General features: G+C 56.8%; 1 protein-coding gene across 4 annotated transcripts in view; it reads right to left on the bottom strand.

Annotated features, from left to right (window-relative positions):
• Adamts2 (ADAM metallopeptidase with thrombospondin type 1 motif 2) overlaps positions 1-20,806 on the bottom strand; it is a 187,995-nt gene that overhangs the window by 154,501 nt on the left and 12,688 nt on the right. The window contains exon 1 of one of the 4 annotated variants that reach the window (XM_063230485.1): positions 19,681-19,797. The exons of 2 other annotated variants lie outside the window; for them this stretch is intronic. In XM_063230485.1, coding sequence (XP_063086555.1) covers positions 19,681-19,782 — 102 coding nt within the window. In that variant the 5' untranslated portion in view covers positions 19,783-19,797. Of the gene's footprint in view, positions 1-8,305; positions 8,339-19,680; positions 19,798-20,806 lie in introns of those variants that run through there. One more of the 4 variants, XM_063230486.1, reaches the window with a different exon arrangement.

Genomic DNA, 20,806 nt, shown 5'->3' with positions numbered 1-20,806 from the left:
TGGACACCAGGCTCTCTGCTTCACAGGGGCTTCCCGGGCCAGGCCACACCATCTGCTGACAAAACTCGGAGCGTGCCAGATTGGCAGCCAGGCAGACCGCGCCTGCCTGACCTGGTTCTCCGGTCTCCACATGGCTGCGCAGGAGAATCTCTGAACCACGAATCGGACCTGTCACCTGCCTGCCCAGGGCCCTTCGGCAGCGTCCCGCCATGTGACTGCACACGTCACTCCCCATCGCTCTTCATCCGAGCTCTAGCACAAAGGTCTCCCTTCTGTCCTTTCCACACTCAGCGGGGCTCCCCTCGGGGCCTCTGCACCTGCTGCAGCCTCCACCTGGAGCCGCTTCCCCCCAAAATCCAGGTCTCCGCGCAGATGTCTCCTCCCCAGAGGACGCTGGCATTGGAGTGTCCCTCGCTCGTCACAAGCCGCCCTGCCATCCTGCCCCATTTTTCAAACACCGCTTCCCCAGCTAGAGACCTGGGGGTTCTTTATCCGTCACTGCCGGCCCTCAGACCAGAGAGGCAGAGCTTTCCTTGCTGGATCCACAGGCCCCTGCTGTGGTTGGAAATTCATGCTGGGCTTTAACCTCCATTATTAAGAGGATGGAACCTCACCCGACTGTGTGTCTACAGAGGGGACCTTTGGGAGGTGGCCGCAGCACACAGCGTCATCAGGATGGAGCTCATGGGATCAAATCCTGGCAGCTTTATAAGGAGAGGTAGAGAAGGCACACGCGCGTGCACGCGCGCGCGCACACACACACACACACACACACACACACCTGTCTCCTACTAGGCAATGCTCCGTACTACCTTGGGGCACTGCCAGCGAGGCCATCACCAGTGCTGCCTTTGGCCCTCCCCCTCCAGAACCAGTAGCCAGAATAACTCCCCTTCTTTATAACTCACTCCATCTCTGCAACAGGAAGTAAACCGACCTCCCTCAGCCCAGCGCCAGCACCCAGCAGGCACTCGAGGGTACAGAGCCGTGGCTCCATCTCTGCAGCCCCTGCCCCTCCCGTTAGGCTGTGCCCAGCAGGCACACAGCAAGCACTGCACCGAGAACACTGCTGGCTGCTCTCTCCCCAGCGCCTGAGCATTCGGGTCGCCACTTAGAGGTGGGAAGAGAGGCTCCGGGAGAGTCTGACACAATCGCTCCTGCAGCAGGGGGCTCTGAAGAGACGTCGGGAGCCACCAGGGCCATCTGACAGATGACCGCCTCGGGATGGGCAGAAGGAAGCAATGCCAAGAGAACACACTCAGAAGGCCAGCTGGTGAGGTCGGAGTGCCAGCCGGGGGAGGAGCTCCGCAGCCTCGGGCGGGCTCGGGGCGGGCAGGGGCAGCCGCCACAGCTCCCAGGGCCAAGGTGCAGGTGGGCCCAGGGCCACGGGGGCTCCTGTGCAGGTCCTCACGGTACACAGCTTGTTCCTTGTCTAAGTAAAAACTGTACAAGAAGTCCCCTTCCCCCTCTTTTTAAAAGCTTTTTCTAAAAGCATTTTAAAATTCCTCATCCTGCTTTTATTTACTTTAAAAAAATGTGCACAGTGAAAACTTTTGTTGTACAGTTCTGAGCTGTAACAGATGCACAGTGGTATGACTGTTACCATGATTACAAGGCAGAATACACTGTATTTGCAAAATACGGTCTCCCCCAAATGATGCCAGTGTACATAGATGGGGAGTCGGGCCCTGAAGCCTCCGGACAGTGGGCCCTGGGGTGCTGGCTGCTGGGGATCCTTCCCTCCTGCAAGCTCCGAGCTCCTCTGCCTGCTTCCCCAGGCCTACAGTGTTGTGGCATCTACTGCAAGCCCTGGGGCGCCAGTTCTGGCCTCTAAGTCTCCCCTCAGCCATGCTCCCAGGGGCACAGATGAGGCTCTGGGCCCAGGGAGCGGCTCCAGGGGAGTGGGGCCGGCTGCTGACTCTGGCTGTCTGAGCCCTCTGCCACTCCTGCATCTCCGTCATCTCCTGGCTGTGCACAGGGAGAGGCGGTCCAGCTTGGCTGAGAGGACCAACGTCGATTCATTTGAGAACTAGGGTTGCCCTGCCCCAGGCCACTCCGGGGCACTAGAGAAAGGCCATGGAGCCCAGGTCACAAGGTGCCCCCAAAGTTGCCACCAGTCAGATCTCTGCAGACACCCGTTCCTCCAGCAGCAGAGAACCAGGCCTGGCTCTCGATGTGGGGGACCCAGGTGCTGAGCCGACCCTGCCCAGCAGTGTGGCTGAGCCTCACTTCACTGGCTGCAAAAGGCGAGAAATGTGCCAGCCTCAGCCTCCCAAGGATAGGGAAGACCAACAAGGCCATGGCGGAAAGGCCCCTGTCCACTTCTGGGGCAGACTTCGGCCACTCTCCTGAGTACAGGAGGCCCTGCCCAGCATCGCACCCGGCGGGCACCCAGCCTGCCACACAGGCCCGGCAGCCTCCCACCTGCCGGGCGCCTCAGCCCACTGTCTTCGCCTTCTCTCACCTCGGGCCAGAGCCAAGAGACCCCACTGGACCCGCCCATCGCGCCTGAGGGAGGCCTGGGCTTTGCTGTCCACCACCGCAGCAGGAAACCAGTTTTCAAAACCAGGCCCCAGCTAGATTATATAACGGAAAGATGCGTATGCTCAGCAGATGCCCGCTCTGTGGCGGTCTCCCCTACGTACAGAGGAAGGCCATCCTGATCCCTCTCCACCCAGGGCCTGGCCTCAGGGCCCCCAGGGGGAGCTGGCCTTGCTGGACATCACCTCGTAGTGCCCACAGTGTCCTGGCTCCAGTCAGGCCCTCCCACATGCTCTCCCAGCAATTAGCCACGGCCAGACAGCTGTGAGCCACAGGCCATGAGCCACGGTCTGGGAACCCTATCAGCAAAGGCCTAGTTACAACAAAGAGTGTGACAGTGGCCACGGGCTCCCTGCTTCACCGAACAGCGGGCTCCTGACCCTTCCAGAAGCCACCTCTGCAGCCCCTCACAGAACCCAGGCTCAGCAAAGGGTTCTGCTAAGTCCATTCGACAAGAACTCACCTCCACGTGTGACTGGTCCCTCGTCCTCCATCCTCCCAGGTGATGTCTGATCACCTACCTGGCTTGTCTCCAGCAAGAATTCTGTTAGTGAGGCCCGTAACTCGGGCTTTCCTCCTGGCCATCTCCCATCTGCCGCCCCAGCCCAGTCCTCAGCTCCCCGGCTCTCTGTGCCCAGGACTGAGCTCCCTGCAGAACCCCTATCCCCGTGGCTCCTGTACCTACCACGATCCCCAGGGCCATCTGCCTTAATGGACCTCACTGGCACAGACGTCACTGAAGGGCTTTTAATGACACCCGATGTGCCAGGTAGGGCAGGGAGCACTGATGTGGGAGGACAGAGGGGGCCTGGGCCTGCGGCCCTCTATGAAGGAGCAATGGTGTGACTTTGAGAGCTAAAGGATAGTTGTGCTAAGAAATGGTCCCCCAAAGTCTGTACCCGTCCTCACCCCTGAATTTGAATATTACTCAGTGCTATAAAAAGAGGCTTTACCAATGTGATCGAGTTACAGGTCTTGAGCTGGGGCTATTATCCTGGATTTTCAGGGTGGGTACTGCAACACACTGAATGCTGTGTGCCCCCTCACTCACTCACACACACACACACACACACAGGAAAAGTACGCGCTGAACCCCGATTGCCCGATGTAATGGTGTTAGGAGTGGGGCAGCTGTGAGGTGGAGAGCTCAGGAATGGGTAGCGCTCTGGGGACTCCTGCGCTCCCTTCTCCCTTCTCCATGAGGAAGGATGCCAAGAGAAGGGGTGGTCTGTTAGATGGGAAGAGGACTCTCACCCAAACCAGACCTCGCCAGGACCCTGGACTTGGAAGCATGAGAAGCGAATTTCTGTTGTTCGTGGCATGTTTCTGCCACCACCTGCAAGGACTGAGACAGAGCCAGCAGTAATCTCACAGGTCTTCATAAGGGAAGGCAGAGGGAGAGTGGACAGACACGCAGAGAAGGTGCTGTGAGACAGCACCGGCCAAGCATGCCCTGCTGAGGCCGGGACGGCACGGCCACAAGCCAAGGCATGCTGACGGCCACCAGCAGCAATCCTGGAGCCTCCAGAGGGAGCTCAGCGCTGCAAACACCTTGATTTGGGTCAGTCAAGACTGACGTCAGCCTCGGAGTTAGGAGACAACACATTGCAACTGTTTTAAGCCAGTAAGTTTGTTACAGTACCCAGAGGGAGCCAATACATCCAGGAGCTAGGATGTGGGCTCAAAGTGGTGACCCTTCTCCTGAAGAATGGGCCGGGGAGGGAGATGGCGCTCAGAGTACACTCTGTGTGAGGAAGTGAATGAGCGCTGTCACTGCGCAAATCGGCACGGGGGACCTCCAAACATAAAGCTGGAGCTGCCGTATGCTACAGCTGTTCCCTAGTGCACACCAGAGGAAATATGTCGGCACACTCTCGGGATAACCACATTCCCAAGCCCCAACAGTTGGTTAGGAAGTCAGCCGAGGTGCCCATCAACAGGGCAAGACGATGTGGCATATGTTCTCAATGGAGTACTACTCAGCCATAAACAAGAACAAAATCAGCCAGATGCAAGAAAATAGGTGGACTGGAGATCATCCCGGGAAGCAAAATAAACCAGTCCCAGACAAGTACCAGAGTTTTCTCTCGTATAAGGGGAAAAGGAAACCAGAAAGATGCCATAAATGTAGAAAGGGGGCAGTAAGGGGAGGCGGAGGGGGACAGTCAGAGCATGTGATACACTGTGTGACAGTGACATCAGGAAGCCCACCATTTGATACAATCACTGTAATTGTTTTTAAAGGAAAGAAATTTTTTTTTACTTCCCGTGGGCCCATCTATGGCTTCCTGACTTCACAGCAGTGGGAAGGTGCTATGCACACAGCAGAAACCACACTCCAAACTCTGAGTTTTGATTTTTTCCAGGGCAGTGGTCCTCAGCAAGAGACTGGGCAGCCCAGGGACAAGCCCCTCCCAGGCACCCGATCCCGGGGCACACGGCCAGCACCGCAGCGCTGCTGAACAACACGAGGTGTTTTCACGCAGGCTTTGTCCCCTGCCTGCAGTGTTTTAAGTGTGTGAGGCGGTGTTGGAGGGTCAGATGCATTGACTGCGTTTGTGATTCACAGTCTTTTCCATTCATGATGCTTTTATTGGGACGGAACCCTGCCCTCAGTTGAACAGCAAACTGCAGGATTGAGAGACTTGAGAATAACCGCAGAACCGACACCCAGCCTAAAACTGCCGGGCTCCCTCTAGGAACGCCTGTCTTTACACACTCATGCTTGCACACACCGGCACAAGCACACATGTGCACTTGCACGTGGTGTCAGACGGGGGCCTGACTGGACCCAGAGTGTCAGCTTCGGGCTCAGGAATCACACAGGCTCCCTGCCCCCACCGCCTTGGAGAGCCCACGCCCCCGCCTTCCCCATCCTCAGCAACATTCGGGGGGGAGGGGGGGTTCAGGGCTGTGCCAGGGTGGGCAGGAGTGGTGCCTCCCAGGATCCGATCCCTTCCTGGCCCTGCCCGCCAGGTCGGCCCCCAGCCTGGCGCTGCTCCGCCTGCTCAGGGGAAGCACCTTGAGCCAGCCATCTGGGACTTGGCCTGGCCTGGGCCTCCTGGCTGCCACGTCTCACTTGTGGCTGGGTGGCTGCGAGCGGGGAACTGAGGGAGGGGGGCGGGTTCAGACTGCAGGGCAGGCTCCTCCCCAACCCGGCACCCACAGGCAGGCAGCGGGGCAGAACTCATGCTGCGTCTCCTCACTCCTTGACGGAACTACAGTAGTAAATCCAGGGCTCCACGCAGAGCCCAGGAACCAGAGCTCCCGGCTCCAGCTCCTTCTCAGCCGGCAGCTCACCAGTGCCACCGCCAGCCATGCCCCCTCCTCAAGTCATCCTCAGGCACTGCGCCCTGCTCGGCAGAGGAACAGCCATGCTCACTGCAGGGAAGCGGGTGGAAGAGGCCACCATCCTGTTCCCAACCCACGAGTGCAGGGCCAGAATTCCAACTCCTGGCTCTAGCTGGCTGGTCCTGCTACCTGATTTCCTACAACCTCTCTGCACCCAGGCCCACAGCGCCCCTGAGTCCCAGGGCCCAGGTCCCGCTATTCTAACCTCCTCACGTCCAGGACAAGCCACAGCCACAGGGCCTTGGGGAGTGAGTCCCTCTGGCCTGGCCCTGGCAGCCTCAAGCAAAGCCATCTATAGTGGCCTCTGGGGACCACTCCTCCACATCCGCTCCCAAACCTAAGGCGGTCCTGGCCCCACCCATCATCCTGGCCTTCTGGGCCTCCTCTGTCCACTTCTGCCTGGCAACTTTCTCCTCTCTTCCTCCTGGATGACCTGACCCAACCCTCCCCGGCCCCCCAGTCCTAGAAAGCTCTTTCTGATTCATAGCTCCCAAGGTCACCAGGGACACGAGGCCATCCACACAGCAGACAGGGTGCTGTGCGTGGAGTGCCAGGCTCCTGGCACTCCTCAAAGACTTGGTTTCCCATCGCTGATATCTGAGCTTGGATCAGTACATGGATACTGGGTGGGAGGAAGGCCAGTTCTGGGGACTGTCACCCCAACTTCCTCTCCCTCACCATCCTCCGGAGGGGTGAGCCACAGCCACTCAGCCGCTGGGCCATAAAAGCTCACAAAAGAACTGCAGAGGAGACCCACACCCCAGGACTCAAAGACCACACTTGGGCAGCACAGGGCAGTGGAGGGAGAACTGGAACAGCATGGTGCAGTTCTCAGAGAGAAAAGAAAACGACACACGGCAGCGGGGCAGGGGGAAGCTACCGAGGCCCAGGGAGCACAGCTGTGCCCGGGAGGCTCTGCGGCTGACCTGAGCAGTGAACAGATGAGCCCCAGACCTACCCCAAAGCCAAGCAGCACCACAGAATTCCCGTGCTGCCGGAGGCCATCAAGAAGCGAAGGCACGAAGGAAAAGCTGGTGTGACAGGCAAATCCCAGAAGGGAAGGACAGGAGGAGGCAGCATGGCATAAAACAAGGGCCAAGAACTTCCCAAGATTAAAGATCCAGTGTTAGTGCAATCACAGAGGACTTACTAATGCACAGCTAAGAAAAAGCCCCACAGCCAGACTCATAATGAAACCCAGGAACATTAAAGACAAAGAGAAAGCTCTGAGCACTCCCAGAGAGAAAGGGCAGATCCCTGTACAGAAGAAATTACCAGAGGGACATCAAAGTCCAGGACGAAGAAAGGCCCTTCTTCGGAGTGGGGGCAGCAGACAAGAGACTGGGACACCAGGAAGTCATACCCACAAAAAACTGGAGAAAAGGATCTCTCGGGGGAACAGGTGCCTCTGCTCCTGAATGCAGCACAGCAGCCAGCACTGAGGACAGGAGGACAGCAGTGGCCGAGGTCACACTGACCCCGTAGGGCAGCACATGGGAGATGCCTGCAGGGGAGGCCCTGCCTCAGAGCCCAGCAAGGGCTCGCCTGAAGTCCCCGCCCTCGCAGGACACCCCTCGCTCGCAGAGGCACGGTCCAGACCCTCCTGATGCGCTCCCAGCAAGAGCGATCCCCAAAGCCTGGGTGGAGGAAGGACGGCAAACGCTGCCTGGTGAGGAGGATGAGGGGCAGAGAGAGAATGGAAGGAAATGGAGAAGGAGAGGAAGGACAGAGAGAAGAGACCAAGGGTAAGCACGAAGCCCAGGCTCAGTCTTCAGAGAGAGAGGCAGAGGCAGAGGCAGAAACACAGAGCCAGGGGGCCAGGCAGTAGTCTGGGACTGTGAGAACAACTGGAATCAGGACACAGAATTTATAGTATTATTTATGACGGTCACCCAGAGTTAACACAGAAAGTGCAGAAAATCTGTCTACAACACTGAAGACCTGGAATATTCAGCCAAGGGCCTGGACCCCTCAGCAACGTCCTGTGTGAGTCCAGATAAACACCTAGAGCCCATCACTATGCCTCCCACAAGTCCAAGTAGAGGTCTAGAGCCCACGAGAAGGACTCTCACCAGTCTGTCTTATGGATCTGCACCGGTAAGGGCCAAAGATTAGCGGTGGAAGCTAGAAAGTCTATGCCAGTGGGGGAGCTGTGCTGGTAGGTTGAGGGTTCTACACTGGAGCCAAGAAGTCACACTCAAAACAGCCATCCTCGGCGACACACAGATCCTGGAGCTCCTCCAGCGATAAGAACAGTTGAGCACAGAAAGCCAGCATAACGAGTTTCCCCTGGAGATTAAACAGCACCTATCTTCCCCTCCAGAGCCAGGAAGTGATGCTCGATGCAAGGACCAGAGCTCCCCAAAGTGAACCACAGCCACTCTCATCCTCTGATGATAACGGTCAAACTCACCCTGGGGAAGCTAGTCATGGCGCGCTCCTCCAGGGGAACCAACGGCTCAAACCGCAACACTTAGGAGAGCCCACACTGCCTTGCTCTCCTCCACATTTCTATTTACCCTGCCAACTCTCCTCAGGTGGGCCATCTACACCTCGCACCGTGCTGATTTAATACAGCTGGTATTAAGTTGCCCACCAGTTTTTAATCCATGACAGAGACAGAGAGCGGAATCCCAGCTAGTTCTCAGCAGCTGACACGGGTGAGGTACAGCACACAGCAGCTGGGTGCTGCTGGTCCCCCCACCCCAGCCCTGCTGCCAGCTCTGCACAGATATCACCTGTGCAGCAGCCCCTGGAGCCACCCGCACCCCCATGCCCAGCACTCTGTCTCTGTCCTCCTGCCAGTGTTTGGTAGGTCCTATAAACCATGCTTGGAGTCTGGCTAGAGCTGCCTTATCCCCAATGCCTGGCCCGGCTGGCAGAAGACATAATGTCACAACACAGTACCACACTGCACGCCCAAGCTGCCCAGAGGTGACCTCCAACCCCTGCACAACCAAGCAGGGAAGGAGCAGGAGGCCTCGAGCCCATGACTCCGGTTTCTCCTCTGGAGGGACATGGAGTGTTTGGATGTTTTCTCTTGTACAGTGCTGGCCCCAGCAGTCAGTCTGGGGGGCACCACCATGAGACCCGCGTGGAGGAAACAGGCAAGCACACGAGCTCTGCACCAGCAGCTGCCACCCTGTGGGTGGCCAACAGCATGGCAGCACTGGTATCACTTGTATTCTCTTGGCTGCAATGGGATGGGAGCATGTGCTGCCTGGGAAGCCTCTGGTACACCTGCGGCATAGCCAGCACACACGGCTGCAGGGCGGGAGAGGACAGGGTGGGGCAGGGTCACTGGGAGGCAGGGAGGTGACCAGAGGAGGTTCCGGCTCCAGAGACCCAGACTGATGCTCTCTGGAGCTGGGGGACAGGGGAACCCTGCAAAGGGAAAAGGCAAGTCCAAGGTCCGGCTGTCACCGGGACCCCCGGCTTGCACACTCTTCCCAGAGGGCAGGGGTGGTTGCGACCTAGTCCAGCTCTGCCCTGGCCACCAGCGAAGGAGCCTCCCCTGGCCCAGAAGGCACAAGGCAGCCTGGCTCTCCCAGCCTTCTGGCCCCGTGCTCCGGCACGTCCACCCTGGTGGAGATTCCAGGCGAAGACATCTGCAACAGAAAGGTCATTCATCTCAGCTTAACTAGCCCCTTCCAATTAGTGAGGAATAAAGAGGCAGCAGTTACTGGGAAGAAGTGTAATGTAAGATTATTAATTAAATGCACCGCTGCTGAGCCACGGCGCACAGGAGGCCGGGCCCTCATTAAAACGGTAGAGACTGAAGCTGGGGAGGAGGCGCGGCGGGAGCCAGAGCCAAGACTCGGAGAGAAACGAGGGCGGAGGACACGGGCTGGAGGGGCGGTGGGACCACTGCAGGGACCCCACACGCAATCACGCGCTTCCCAGACAAGCATGCCGACACCCCCACACGTGCCCCTCACGTGCACACACAAACAGTACATGATGCCCTCGCATGCGTGTACCCTATGCCTTACACACGTCTGCATGCACTCTTCACACGTCTACCACGTGCACGACCGTGTTGCCACCATACACTCACTATATATATCACATGTGATACACATTTGTACATATGTGCTTTACACTCATAACTCGCATTCACACATCACCTACAGCACACGCGTGCACACCAGAGGCCTGTTGGGAGCACACGGCCTCTGACATTCACCCCCAGTTCTTACACCATGTGCAATGGCGTTTATTTGGCTTTTTGTTTGTTTGCTCAGCCCATCGGTAGGGCAAGCCCATGACTCCCTTCTCACTGAGAAGCCCCATAGAGCCCAACTGAAGACTGACCTGGGGTCCCAGGGCACAGCGTGCATCACGCCTGGACCCTGGGGCTCCGCAGGGGCAGCACACTGCACCCAGCCTGCCACATCTGTGAGCCACCCAGCTAACAGTCCCTGCCTCTGACTCCCTACACAGCAGGACAGCCACGCCTGCTCTCAGCGCTTGCTTTCCTATGTCCAGACTGCTCCACTGCCTGGCCTGATGGTCCTGGGGCATTCCTGGGGCAGCCAGTGACCAGACCACCACCCCAGCCCGATGCTCTGCTTCCAGGGCCAGACAGCTCCCAAGAGAGCCGTAAACGCCTACCAGCAACCTGGCTGTTGTCCTAACCCAATCTTGAAAGGGAAGAGGCCACTGAGGGAATCCCCACCGGCTCTGAGTCTGCACTGCTCCTTCTCTCCCCCTCCTCGGGCAGGGGAGGGGGCCTTCCCGGGCTCCCCACCCCGCCCAACTTCCCCTGGGAACCCTGAGCCAGCCTGCGCCAGCCGCCACCAGCTCCTTCCCCTAACCCGGCTGTGTTCTCAGAACCACCCTTCCCCTGGCCTCCTGCCTCTTCCCTCCCTCCTGCCTGCTCACCCCTCCACTTCCCCTGAGTCAAGCACAAAAGGCCTCACCAGATGCAGTCACCGTCACCGGTGAGGCTCGGACTACTGACCTCCAGAACCTCAAACCAAAATAAACCTCTTTTCTTTATAAGTTTCCTGGTCCCTCGTGTTGCAGTGTAGAAACAGAAAACAGACAAAGACATTAATCAATCAGATTCAATTAGGGAACTCTTATGGAACTAAAGCGGCCTCCCGAGCTGCTGAACTGTGAGGACGGACGCTGGGCAGTGACGCCTGCGGCCACCTTTCCTTCTCTCAAAACCTCACCTGAGAACAAAGCCACCACAGGAGAGAGGGATCAACATTGAAGGCAAAGAAAGAAAACAGAGACTGAAACTGCATTTGAGCACCTGGATCAAGACACACCTGCAGCCAGAGACCCCTGGGTTCCCCACACGCAGGTTCACTAACCTCCTGGGTTTCACACCCTTGAGGAAGACCTCCTGAGACACCCTTCCTCTCCCAGAGCTCCCCCGCACCCTCTCCAGGACTTGTGTCCTCAGTCTGTGCACACCTAAAATCCACTCTATCAAGTGGCAGAGCTGCAACACACACCCACAGGCACGCACACAAACACCTCGCTCAGATCCCTTACGCAGAGCCTCCGCAGAGAGCAAATCCTCTCTAATCCGATGCTTCCCTCCGACAGTGCCTGCCTCGTAATGCACCCGCTCCCCGGCCTCACTCTGCCCTTTGTCAGTCAAGCTGCCACAGGCTCCCCACACCTGACCCAGCAGTGCGAAGCCCCCAGACCCTGGGACCCAGTGCCCGCTGCCCACCAGCCTGGACGAGCCCCTCCCTCCTGACTCCCTTGTCCTCTCCCAGGACCTGGCCACCTCCCTCCATGTCCGCACGGTGAGGGACCCAGGTGCTGTCCTGCCCCACACAGAGCACCCATCCACGTGGCACTGGGGTCAAAAGCAGTCACCAAGGGAACGCACAGCGTGGCCTTCAGCCCAAGCATTCCAGACGTGCCAGGTACAGGAGACACGAAGGAAACCACTGACTACAGTGAGTCTCCAGGCCTCCGATTCCCTGCCTTCAGTTCGTCCGTGGATTTCGTTTCCTGTGAAGGCAGATGAGATATTTGGGATTTAAGAATAATAGAACCAAAAGTTGGGAGGCACTGTGAGCTGTCAGGAGACACAAGACTCCCCAGGGCCCCAGCAGGGCCAGGGAGGGGACTCAGGGTACACTGTCCTGTCATTCCATCTCCCCTGGAGCAGTGTCCACTGGAAATCTCAAGACCCCAGAGGCTCACAGAGATGGCGGGACCTGCCCAGCGTCACCCAGGAACAAGCAACAAGCTCTCTATCTGCCAGCCGACTCGGCAACCTGAGGTAACACAGGTGCTTGCAGGCCCTGACACAGAGCCGCATGGCCACAGGAGACAGCCAGGAGATGCCAGGAGGCCACGTCTAGATCCCGCTGGCTGCCCCTGAAACCCAAGAAGCAGGACAGAAGGTCCCACAGAGGGCACCAGACAAGGGACTTGGCAGCTCTTGTGGCTGGTGGGGCAGCAGCCCAAGAGTGGCAGAGGACAGAGCTGGAAAGCAGAGAGGTCGCGCCAGGCTGTGACTCCTACCAGCGGGACCAAGAGCTGCTAGGAGAGAGCTGCTGCAGTGCACGAGCTGAGGCCGGGCCCCAGGACGGGCCTGGCCACGCAGCTCCTGGACACAGCCGTGCTCCTCGACCACCGCAAGGAGGCGACAGTGTGCCCAGCACAGGGTCCAGTCTAGCCCTGCCTGCAGACGGGGATGGGAAGGAGGCAGGACTCAGCGGCCCAGCCAAACCCACCCAGAGTCAAGACCCTCGGACCCCCAAGCTGAGGAGTCCTTGCCAGTGTGGCTGCAGGGGCTGCACAGGCAGTGACTGAGGCCTGGGGCCTGCCAGAGGCCAGCACTGTAGAGGCAAGGGCACAACTGCCACTGCCTTGACCTAGCGTGCAGTCCTGCCAGGGGCCACTCCTGGGTCTCTGGCGGCCAGAAGCTGTTGTCACACACAGGGGGCTCCTGCAAGCACTTCAAACTGGAGAAGAGAAGCCTCCATCTGTGTCTTTGCTAACCGCCAAGCGCTGGCACTTCTTTCCGCACCGCTGGGGGCAGCCAGCCCCAGGGAGGGCAGCACCTGTGCCCAGCATGGCGCATCTGACATTTGCATCTCGGCCACCTGCAGATTCAACCAAGCTGTGTTTACACCCAGCCAAACACGCATGCATCTCAGAAACGTGCAATAAGCAACTGTGCTATTGTACGAGCATCATGGAGTGTATGTACACACACTTGGGCACCCAGGCAGTCACCGCATGCAGCCGCTCCATGCGATTAAGGGAAGCGGTAAACACGAGGTAAACGTGGTGTTCACGGTACACTCAGTGCAGGCAGCAGGAATACACTCTCAAACAATGACACAAAGGACAGCAGGGGTATAAGCCAGTGACACAGCTACTCATTACTATTCCCAGTATTAGGTTCTCAATACAACTGTATCTGCAGTGCTTTTATGTACCTGGCAGTGCCATTGATCACTTCACACCAGCAGCACCACAAGCACGTGGGTGATGTACTTTGATACAGTGACCACGAAATCACCAAATCACTGGCCAGTAGTGGGGCCACCATTAACTGAAACATTGTTAAGAGATACCTCACTACAGAAAGGCTGCGAAATACACTCCTGGCTCTTGTTATTTAATGCATATTAGTTAAAAAGCACAAGAAACACTTGCACGTGACTGTCTACAACAGTGTTCTCAAAAGACAGGAGGTGGAGACAACCCCATCCATCAGCTGATGAATGGATTAAAAAACTGTGGAATACCCATCCAGCAGAATAATACCTGTCCAGAAAGAAGTTCTGATGCACGCTGCATCCACAAGCCTCCAAAGCAGTAAGCCAAAGAAGCCAGACACAAAGGGCAAACATAAATGATTCCCCTGACGTGAAATGTACAGAACTAGGGGCTGGGGATTTAGCTCAGCAGCATAAGCATCTGCCTTGCAAGCGTGTGGTCGGGAGTTCGATCCCTGGTACCAGTAAAAAAAAAAAAAAAGAAGAAGAAGAAATGTACAGAACAGGCAGGTTCTGAACAACCCAACCACCTCAGGGTCGGGCTCTGTAGGGTAACTGGGGTGATTTTCTTCCTGACTGGCACATTCTCAAATTAATTATGGTGATGCCTGAATAACTGTCAATATGCCAAAGTCACTGAGTTTCACATTCTGTATGGGTGAAAGAGGAGGTATGTGAAGTATATGTCAAAAAAGCTATTATAAGAAAAAAGACATGATGATTTAGAAAACTAAAAACATATGTGTGCATGTATTATAAGTTTTTTCCACTGCTGACAGCCTTGTTTCAATAGACTTGATTTCCTTTGCATTTTGTGTTGTCCATTTAAGACACTTTTTTGATAAGGGGTCATGGGCCTCCCGAGACTGCCCAGAGGGCTCAGGACACGGGGATCAGGCCCCCAAAGGATACAGCGATGTGGCTGTGTACATGTCAGCTGCCGCGTCCGGTACAGGGATGGTGGGAAAGCTGGCCACACAGCCAGGTCCCCAGCACTGCAGCCCAAAGCCCAGAGACCTCTGAGGACACCCCCTCTGACTGCTCTGCTGATGCTACCCCACAGAAGCCCAGGGGTGCCCTACCCGGATCTGCACACCTGGCTCACGGCACTTTTAGCTTCACCTGTGACTAAGCCCCGGATCTATACAGGACTGTTTTCCACTTGGGAGAGCTTAAGTCTGATGGCAATGTATGATATGGTAGAGCTCCTGCCCCTGGCACACAGAACGGAAGAGAGGGAGGAGAGTGTGTTAAGATAAGCAGGAAATGGTGACCGATCAGGGGCACTGGGCATGCTGATCTCAGGAGAAGCAGAACCACTGGAGTTACTTTCGATAGAGCATGGCAGGACGCACTGTGCTTATCACAGGGCAGCTTGGTCAGAGCAGAAACAAGAGGACCCAGGGAGAAGATAAGTCAGAGGTCCTGGAGACAGAGAAGGCAGTGGCGCCTCTCAGCGCCACACCATTGGAGCAGCCTGCTTTTCTTCTGAGCCCCCAGTGCTCACCCACTGTCTTCAAGAGGTTGACAATAAACTCCACCCCCAAGGCTGTCATGGGACCAGGCCTGGCCAATCAAAGCCTTTCTACTTACCTCAGCCACCGTGATTTGCTCAAAACCTCCCACATGACCCAGCCTGAGCCAGTCACAACCAGGTTTGGGACTCCCACTGAAGCCCTTAGAGAAAGGCAAGCCTCTCAGTTGGGACTGCCCGCTGGGACCCAGGTAAGCCAGGTGTCACCCACTGTGCTGCTGAGGCAGGGCCACACAAAGGGAGGCAGAGCTAAAGCAGGACAGGAGCCCTGAGCAGCTCCCAGAAGGCAGCACGTTCCTCCTTTAGCCTGGGCCAGTTTGCACTGGGTCTTCATCACTTGCAGTCCCAGGGATCTGGACGAGGGATGGCTTGTAGGAAGGCATGGGCTGCCAGCATCAGCAGCACAGATGCTGGGAAAGGACAGGAGCAAGGCGCCAGGTCCTCTCACCACACCCTGCTCCAGACTGGAAGAAGAAACCAGGCCAGGCTCTCACTGATGGAGTGGCAGAAGGGATGTGTGCTTCCCTGACCTGGCCCGCAGCTCCACACAGCCCTCCGCCCGCCCAGGCTGCTCCTCCATCCTGCACTGCGCACCCCACAACGCGCCTGGCCTCCTTGCTCAGCGCCTACCCACCAACGATACCCTTCGCTCTTCAGCCTGGAAATCTTTTCTGCATCCCTGTAATTGTGTTTGGGTGGGGGATATGATGGGAGAATGGGGGGGGGGGGCTGCCCCAGCAGCTGCCCCAGGAATGCTGCCTTGGCAGGAAGGGCCGGAGGACCCTTGGCTGCAGCAGTGTCCTGCGGGGCTCACGATGACATCAGCGGCAATCAGTCTCTTCCAGTAAACATCTGTCTTCCTTCCTCTGACCCAGGAATTCCATTGCAGAAGAGTCACAGCCTCAACTGGCAGTGCGGCCCAGGCCAATCCCAATGTGAGGCCGGGAGAGCACCCTCCCCCAGCCTTGCACCCCCTCCCCAGTCCCGCCTCCCACGCCCACTCAGCCCGCCAGCCCACAGGGCTTCCTGAGTGACCAGAGCTACACTGCACTCTCAGGCTCGGGTTCCTCTGAGCAGCAACATGAGGAAAACATTGCCTCTGACTACAAAGGCCTGTGGCCACCAAGGGCCAACTACAGACCTTACTTCATTCCGTCCTCATCTTAACCCGGCACAGCAATTACCACCATCAACTTTTACTTTTCACAGACGAGAAATGTGGGCTCAGCCAGTGAGGGCAGGAGCCAGAATCAGGCATACTCTGCGGAGAGGGACTGGGGCCAAGCAGAATACGGACAGAGCCAGTGGTCCATAAACGGAATCATGGAGAAGAAAGAGGGGGGAGGCAGACATGATGGATCCGAAAGCCACGCAGTGTTCATCTCACATAGGAGAAAATCCCAGGTGCCTCCATAAGCCTTGTGTGAGAAATGCACACCAAAGGAGCAGGGCTGGGTGACACAGAGACTGTGCCACCCCGCAGCAGACTTCCAGCCCTCAGCAACACAGGCCGAGCAGATCTCCCAAATTCTCAAGAGCAACTGGAAACCTGAGGCTTCATCAAATACTGAGATGGCCAAACAAAACTCATCTGCGGCTGGACACGGCCCACGGCCCGCCAGTACGCAAACTCCACCCTGCAGAGCAAGAACAGTGAAGTTCAGAAGGTACGGCATCAGTAAGGGGAGGGCAGGGGCTCCAGCAGGGCTCCTGCAGCCAGCTTCATGCACAGCTTCCAGGCTGTACGACTGCAGCTCCTTGCAGCCTCCTGAAGTGTCTCACGGAACCACCTCCCCCGTGAAATCCACAGCAGCCTGCTTGCTATCCCTGCACACAATCCTGCGCGGGGCCCAGGGCACCGCAACCCAGCCACAGACCACCAGAAATGGAAGAGGTTCTCGTCCCCAAACAACTACCGACCACACAGCCATCTCCCATCTTTGAAGCTTTACTTGATACAAAAGACTATCCCCAAGGCTGAGAGAGCACAGGAGATCCATTTGGGCCAAGGTCGATACACTCGGGGTCCGGCAGCAGCAGCAGTGGCAGCAGCAGCGTTCACACAGCCAGGACCTGGCTCCCAACCCCCTAGGACGGAGGCTCAGGCGCCCTGAGGCCATGGGCTGTAGCTCCCACACAAAACTACTCAAATTCCACTTTGCATTCCAACCAGTGTAGTAAGACATAAAATGACTATTTAAAAAAAGACAAAACATTATGAGTTACCCAAGATGATTGCATACTTAGAAAAATCCTCCCCCCACACACACACACCAAAAAAAAAAAAAAATGGGAAAAAGTAATAAGGACATTCACTAAAACATCTCTGCAAAATCAATACAGTCACTTGTGTATCTAGGCAGGCAACGTGAGAAACATCCAAGCCAGAGGTTTATTTTAAAAGGATTCTTCTGTGATTATCTGTGTTTCGTTTTTATGCCACTATAGTAACAGAAGCCAGTTTGCTGAAACACAAGGGGAGATGTGAACCCAGCAAATCATCAGATAAGGGTCGTGGGAGGCCCCCACCCCAAGGATGGTGACCCCGGCCTTGGTTTGGCTGACAGCAGCTGTCCAGTGTTCATCTGTGGTCTGCATATGCTCTGCCGTGATCCGGAGAAATGAGTCATTTTTAACTCTGCTCTCTTGGAATGAAGATGTCTGACCTGAGAATTTCATTCACATGGAACAAGCAGGTCTCGGATAGTCTGAGTAAATGGTTATGTGCATATTACAAATTAAAAGTTTCCTAAATATCTATAATAAGATACAATGCTATAAGATACAATGGAAAAGACCCAATTCACCATGTTAATAAAATTCTAAAACTCTTAATAATAAAGCTACTGGGATATATGGTAAGAGACTTAAAGCTTGTATTTCTCCTGGAAAAATTAGACATCATCAATTCACAGATTCAGCAGAGATTGGCAAGGCCTCGCCACGCTAGACACTGTTTTAGGTGGCAGCACCAACCCAAACAAAGGCCCTCTTATGACACTATTCAAGGCAAACAAAACCCATTTGGAAAAGGGGCAAAAACAAACAAATTGTCTTTATAGAGTCACGATGATAGGTGCTCCACCCGATCGCTGAATCCATCCCTAAGCAATAGTTCTTAAAGAGCCTGGTGATCACGTGAAAAAAAGAAAAACAGGGACCGCCCGGAGCAAAGCAGATCCGCTCCAGAGCTTCATGGATGGCGGAATCTGAATCCCAGAGTCATGAAGCACGGTACAGGGGTGCAGAAAACACATCGGAGTAGCAATTTAGGAAAAAATACTAAACACCAACACTTTGCTTGGTACTGGAAGCACACTTCATTTCTGTTAAAGGAATTTAAACACTTAAAAATCAAATAGGAGGGCCGGGGAACAACTGTTTATTTCCTACAGCCTGAGTCAGCAGATGAAATTAACAGGAAAGGCCTGGCAGGCTGAGCAGAAGAAACAGGTCAGTGGAGGAGGCTGTAAACTCAACCAGCCCAGGATAACAGGGGCGAACGGCTGCCTGCGACAGCCAACAGGCTCCAGAGGAGGAAGTTGCAGGGCAGCAACCACTAGTCACCAAAGAAGCAAAGTTTCGACCACAGAGCCCCGGGCCTGCACATAACTAACCAGAAGCTGGACCCAGAACCAGGGCTCTGAGCCCAGCCCAGCCCCAGCAGCCTCCTGCCATTGGGGGAAGGCTACCACCAATCAGAGACAGGGGGTCACCAAGACAGGGTGCCCCAGTCCTGGGGCAGCTAACACAGCCACCAGAGGCCACAAAGTGACCAGAGTCAAGGCCTTTTCAGCCCCTAGACACCAACGGCGCCCAAGACTACCCTGGCTTGCATCTTATGCCTGGATGGTAGGGACAGATACCAGGCAGTGCCTCCCTACTCCGACACACCCAGCAAGGGTCTGCCCTCACTTTGCCCACCAAGAAATGGTGGGCAAAGACCAAGCCACCCTATGGGCAGGGGCTATTCTGGCTTCAGCGGAGTTAAGCGTGTGGCCTGGAGCCTCTTTGCTGGGAATGCACCAAGCATTTAGCAACCAGCTTAGAGCTGGCGGGACCTCCTCCACCATAGTTAGCTTTGCCTGTGTGGGTGGCTGGGGTTACAGCGCCCGAGCAGAGTGAGGCTGGGCCACTGCGGCACAAGGAGCCCGGGCTCTGAACTCTGTGGCCCTGGGTGGCCAGTCCCGCTCTCTCATCCCAATTCCTCCCAGCTCGGAGGGACAGCCACTCGTGTGCCAAGAGCGCACCTGTCACAACAGGGCCTCTGGAAGTATCCCAGGAGGACACAGAAGTCGTGGGTTCTGGATGCCACCTCCAATGCCAGCCCCCACCCAGGAAGGGCTCTGGAGTCCTGGTGATGAAGGGTGGGGAAGGAGGAGAAGGAGGGAGGCAGCCAGGTGAGGAGAGGAGCAAAGGGAGAAGAGAGGAGAGGGAGGAGAGGCGGGCTCTGTGCAGCCCCCAGCCTCCTGCCCCGTGAAGCAGCTGCAGCTGGAGCTGCCAGAGAAACGCAGGCCCTGAGGCTGCCGGCTGGGACCTCCCCTCCTCTCCCACAGCCCTGCTGTGGTGCTTCCCCAGATCTGTTTTTACTCAGCTGTTCAGACGCCAGCCTGTGGCTTCCCCTTCAGGCCCCCAGCCCCCCACCTCTCTGGCTCCATTCAGGGCTGGCACCAACCTCCCAGGGCCCCACAAGCCTCAGAGCCCTGCAGGCCAGCAGGCCCCGCGTCCAACAGCAGGACTCCCCAGGATGCCTCGTGTGGGGATACTTACCCTGGCTGGGGTATTATAAAGGGCCCTGCTCAGAGCAGCCAAAGTGAGGGCATCCGCAGAGCTTACACTTCTCCTGGACACCCACCCCAGAAAGCCCCACATGCTGGCCAGCCCTGAAGCTTGCCAAACTCCAAGACGTAGCTTCGGGGTTCTGTGGACCTTGGCCACGCCTCTCCCCAGAGATGGGGGTGGGGCCAGACGCCCCCCTCATCCTGCCTGGCTCCTTCTGCAGACAGGGCCCAGCCTTGTTAGCATGCACCAACACCCTGCTCTCTCTGCAGACTCCGGGCCGGAGCTCTGGGTTGGAAGCTAGGGAACAAGCCAGGGCACTGCTACAAAAGACACTCCTGTCACCCTTTGCACTCAGGAAATTACAGGAGTTTTAGGGTTCCACGTGAAGGACTGGGGATGAAGAACAGATACTTTTTTCCTTGCATTGCTGGGGATTATCCTACCACTGTCACAGACAAGCCACCCTGGCCTGCAACAGGGCCATGCTGCCCGGAGACCCTGAGATCGGCTCAGGGCAGGGGCAGCAATAGGTGCAGAGGGGAAGGGGAGGGGACAGGGGGCTGCAGCCAGGCTAGGGGCAGAAGCTTGCTCCTGACTCACCGTGCTGCACCCAGGACCGCAGGACCAGGGTCCAGTGTCTACCAAGACCCAGACGCCTCTGACACGGACAGGCCACCAGTAGGCACCAGGCGCTGCTGGCCATCAGGCCCTCCCACTGTGGGCACCCCTGGGGAGCCTTGCGAGGGGTCTGTTCGCTGGGCTCCCTCTTTCTGTCCTCACAGTCCCCGCACGCCAATCTTCTGAAGGAGGCCCGGAGCCTTGCTCCCTTGGACCTGGGGAAACAGGCATCACGGGCCAACAAGGGCACAGCTGGACCCTGTGGCTGGCTGCCAGCCTGAGCCTCGAGCCCACGCTCCAGGTCAGTGCGTTCGTGTCCTGTTGTACGGGATTCTCCTGTGCAGCCACTGAAAAATTCAAAGCCCAGGTTTCAGCGGGATCTGATCACTCAGAACCTTGGGGTATGGCATGGCCAGGGAGGTCACTCAAAACGCCCCCCTCTCAGCAGAGCGAGCCCCAGACATCCTCCTGGAAGAAAGCTGCCTTTGTGTGAACA

This window comes from Cavia porcellus, unplaced genomic scaffold (assembly GCF_034190915.1).
Source record: "Cavia porcellus strain 051 isolate PalLab524CR breed Dunkin Hartley unplaced genomic scaffold, mCavPor4.1 scaffold_19, whole genome shotgun sequence".
In the NCBI taxonomy this organism is placed as follows: Eukaryota; Metazoa; Chordata; class Mammalia; order Rodentia; family Caviidae; genus Cavia; species Cavia porcellus.
The sequence above is the reverse complement of the archived record's forward strand: the minus strand, read 5'-3'. Positions and strand labels throughout refer to the sequence as shown.